The 4,402-nt window shown below is 44.8% G+C and overlaps 1 protein-coding gene across 2 annotated transcripts in view; it reads right to left on the bottom strand.

The window, feature by feature from the left end:
* The window catches only part of TENM1 (teneurin transmembrane protein 1), a 490,026-nt gene that overhangs the window by 282,975 nt on the left and 202,649 nt on the right, over positions 1-4,402 (bottom strand). Inside the window, exon 4 of one of the 2 annotated variants that reach the window (XM_019521566.1) lies at positions 3,788-4,026. The exons of the other annotated variant lie outside the window; for it this stretch is intronic. Coding sequence (XP_019377111.1) covers positions 3,788-4,026 — 239 coding nt within the window. The remainder of the gene's footprint in view (positions 1-3,787; positions 4,027-4,402) is intronic. 2 annotated transcript variants of the gene reach the window in all.

Below are 4,402 nucleotides of genomic sequence, written 5' to 3'. Positions count from 1 at the left end.
AGGATCGAGGTAAGACTGACTGGCCTGTAGTTCCCCGGGTCCTCTTTCCTCCCCTTTTTGAAGATGGGAACCACGTTGGCCCTCTTCCAGTCCTCCGGCACCTCTCCAGAGCACCACGAGTGTTCATAAAGCCGTGCCAGGGGACTTGCAATGACGCCAGCCAGTTCCTTTAGGACTCTAGGGTGAAGATCATCCGGGCCGGCTGACTTAAAAACGTCAGTTTTTGGTTCCAGTTGTTTTCCTTCTTCCTTTCTGGACAGTGTACTCTACTTCCGGGGAAGCTCTTTAAAGCTGGGAGGCTGAGGGCTCCTGGGGATAAGCACCAAGTTGCCTTTAAGAGTGTTAATCCTGGAATGGACCACAGCGTTGGTAGAGAGGAAAGGATGCGTGACAAACTGTAGCAGCAGCAGTATAGCAACAGAAACCAGAGCGAGGGAAGAGACCCCCCTCTTCCTCTCTGCCTAGGCTGCTCCTCTTGAGTCCTAGCTCTTGCCTATTTCAACGTGCTCCCTCTGGCCACTCCTGTGACCATGAGCCACCATTTGAGAAATGCTGGCCTATATCGTTCTCACAGACTGGAACAGTGACTGTGCTTCCCTTGCCTACTTCTGCTTAGCTTTCCATACACAAAACGAAGCACCGAGTCACTGTGAGTAAAAACTACCGTTTGCCTTCAATACAAATGCATGAGCCCGGATAATTTTCCATTTGAAAGAAGTTCCATTAGCTGCTGAATTGCTGTATGACTCTGCCTTGGGCAGACCCTAGCCAGACAGGTGCTAGAGGCCCAGTTAGCCAGGCCAGACTCCAAATGACCAGTGCAGGATTCAGGCAGTGACAGCGCAAAACACTCCAGCAGGTTTGCACCGGGTGGAAAAGCAGCTTTTCACAGAGTGGAAAATGCAAAGCAGGAGACATCAATGCCTGGGATTTTCAAAGGAACCTGAGGGAGTTAAGCATCCAAATTACTTTGAAATTCAATGGAATATTGGGAATCCAAATCCCTTATAGCTTTGAAAATCCTAGCCAACATTTTTTATTATCCACAGACAAAAGCCTTTCCTGTATATTTTCAATGGAATAAACAAAAATGCAATTTCTGGCAGTGCTTTAAAATACATCCCCTAGCATTATGGCATAGCAAGATCATATAGTTGAAATATTATTCTGTAAAATGATAAACAAATGTTTGTGCTGGAGGGAGGTCGCTCTTTGAAGATCCTGGGTTTGTTAAAATTTCTTAGACAAAATTAACCTGGCAGAGCAAAGCAGGCTTCTTGTCACCTACAGTCTTGCCATGGTAGCATTGTTGAATTACCATGTGTGCTTTTTTACTCCACTGAGATGAATTTCATCTCTCTCAGGTCCATTAAGAAATATGCATTAATTACATTTTTTAATCAAATGAATGGCAAAAGACAGGTAAAAAGAGGGGAAAGGAACACATGCACAAAGAAGAGTCTTTAGGGTAGTACTATTTGGTGCCAGAAACTGAAGTCCACTCTCTATCTCTGGAAGATACATGTACAGATTATCGAACGCAGTGCAAGCAAACAGCATCAATGCAAGCCACAGCTATAATGCCTCATTTGTAGGTACATTTGCAAAGCTAGTTCAGCCTCTGTGCCCTTTTGGTCACTCTTCTACAACGTATTGTGAGGGAGCACATGGGAGGCAGCAGAGGTTTTTTGTAAGACAGACACCTGTATACTAGAAACTGGCCTGAAAACAAACTCAAGATGCAGGCCACTGAACAACAACCAAATGGCTTTGTCACTATTAACTGGACCAAGCCGGAAATTCATATGCAAAGTGAAAAGGATCTTTGTGCCATTAGCCCTTAATCACCTGCTTTTTCACAGCCATTGTGTGTTAAATGCAAGGTCAGGAACCCGCCAATCTGCATTTGCTGGTACTGCAGAATAACTGTGAAAAGAGTTTGTTCAAGGACTATGACAAACAAAAATGGATCCTGCCATTTTTATTTATTTATTTTTTCTTTACTAAGTGTTGTTGCCGGTTTGCAGATGAAACCAGTAATACTTGTACTCTAGGTCAGGGTTCAGCAACACTTGTGGCCAGAATGCCAAAAACAGCCCAACCTCCACCCATGCCTCGACTTGGCAGGGTAGAGACCGACAGCAAGGGGCCTGTGGGGGGCCCAATCCCTGCTACTGGTGGCAGGTGCATGTATGCCTCTGGGCACACAGCAAGGGAGGGGCTGGGGTAGTGCCAGTCCAGGCTCCTTTCCTACCATATGCCCCAAGGTGTGCATGCAGCTGCTGCTGCCACGGAGCCAGTGCTGGGGCTCTGGACCCCAGTGCAGCTGTTTGCAGCTTGTCTGCCACTCGCCCCAGCTGAGTCCTGCGGTGGTGGCAGCTGCACACGTCAGAGAGTGCATGGCTACCTGGGGCAGCACAACCCTGGCCTCTTGCCCACCATGTGCCCTGAGGTGCATGTGCAGTCACTGCCACCGTGGAGCCCAGCCGGGACTCTGGACCCCAGTGCAGCTGTTTGCTGCCTCCTGGCTGCTAGCCACAGCTAGCCCAGGCCCTGGACAGCTGCTCCCTGCCATGGAGCCCAGGCTGCTTGTAGCAGCAGCCTCCTGGCCACCTGCTGCAAGCAGCCCAGGATCCGTGGCTGGCAGTAGCTGCCTGGAGCCTGGGCCAACTGTGGCATGCCAAGCAAAATGGCCTCGTCTGCCATGCTCTGGCACTGGGGGTTGCTGACCCCTGCTCTAGGTTGAAGTAAGTGGTGGATACTTCAGTCCCTCCTTACCTGTGAACCGCTCACTTTATAAATGAAGACAGCGAACAAGTGAGACAGCGTATGCATGTGTCCAGATTGACAAAAATAATTCCACATGCTTATTGAACATTGCAATTGTGTGCTTAAAATGTAACATAAAGGTATATAACTTAAGCTTCAGACAGCAAAACTATCCAACTGTGGAAATTAATGTTTAGTCAAAATAAAATGTCACCTAGAAAGTCAATAAAGCGTTCCCGTCAAGTATGATTTTAATCATGCTGACTCTAAGCCCACCTGCCATATTCCTCTTCCAAAAAAGGAAGGAGTTTCTGACCATTTTGATGAATTCTGTCAGTGCATTGTAATGACAAAATTGCAGTTATTTGCCTAGCAAAAATGAGCCTGAAATTAATTAAGAGCATATTTCAACCTACATAACATTTTCCCTCCAACATAAATTCAATACAGGGACAGCAGAACACATCTTAGAAAGAAAATATGGCACAAAATACAAAGTATTTTTTAAGACAGCTGCAAATCTAGTCAAAGAAGCTAAGATTAAGGGGAAACTACCAATGTTTTAATTTGGGATCAGAGGAAATAAACTAAAAATTGTTATCAAGGGAAAATTCAATTGAAAGCTTTCAACATAATTTAAAAGTTGCAGCCAGAGTTATAACTCTTAGTGTGAAAATCAGAGCAACTTTTTAATTCAAGAAAAAAATGGTCAGCCACAGCAATTAAAATCAGTGGGAGTCCTGGACTAGTGTAAACATGCCATCTTGAGTAATATTTCTTTGCCTATTAGGCAGTTTTTGAGGTTAATAGAGTATAAAGTTAATTAGAGCTCCATGTTATTTTCAACCTCTGGCCTAGGTTGTATTTTGCTTGCTGGAACTTACAAAGCAGCACCCGGCTCCAACCCCTGCAAGCACTATTAGTAAAACATGATACTTGATGTGAAGATGAAAACAACTGTGATCATCGAACGGAAAAGTTAAGAATCATTCAGTAAAGAGAAGAAACAGAGGCTTACCAATAACATAGGCTAGCAACAAAGCCAGCGTAACTGTAATAGCTGTAGCACTCAAAGCAGTGCACTTCCAGTTGCAACACCTGTAAGGTTTGTTAAAAGTGAAGGCAGGTCTAGAAAAGGTACTTCTGGGAAGTGGCCTAGGAGGTGGAGAGTAAACAGTATTGGATGTTAAAGGATAGTTCTGACTGGCTGCACTGAAGATAGCTGAAGAACCAGATCCATGTTTAAATAGGAAATGCCTATGAAAGAGAAGACAAAGAGCCATATTGTAAAAACCAAACTCATTCTCTAAAAAAAGAGGGAAAGGAACTAAACAAACATCATTGGATCAACACTTGGTATTCCTGCAAACACACACAAAAAGACAGAAGCGACATGCATTGGGGTCCGAGTCTCAAGTTTTGCACTGTATCATGTCTTTTCCACTCATTTACTACTAAAGAGATGACCAGTAAATGTCTTCTGAACTATTCCCTCAACAGTTCACATTACTTGCCTGTAGAGTAACAGGAGTTTTTTGACACACATTCCCTCGGGGTATTCCACTTTGATGTGCATGTGTTCAATACCGGAGGTGGGGCAATTTCTGACAACAGTGCCTACTTGTTGCACGCA

Source organism: Gavialis gangeticus, unplaced genomic scaffold (assembly GCF_001723915.1).
Source record: "Gavialis gangeticus isolate Ggan-Ray unplaced genomic scaffold, GavGan_comp1, whole genome shotgun sequence".
Lineage (NCBI taxonomy): Eukaryota > Metazoa > Chordata > Crocodylia > Gavialidae > Gavialis > Gavialis gangeticus.
Note: the sequence above shows the minus strand (reverse complement) of the source record. Positions and strands in the feature narration are given on the sequence as shown.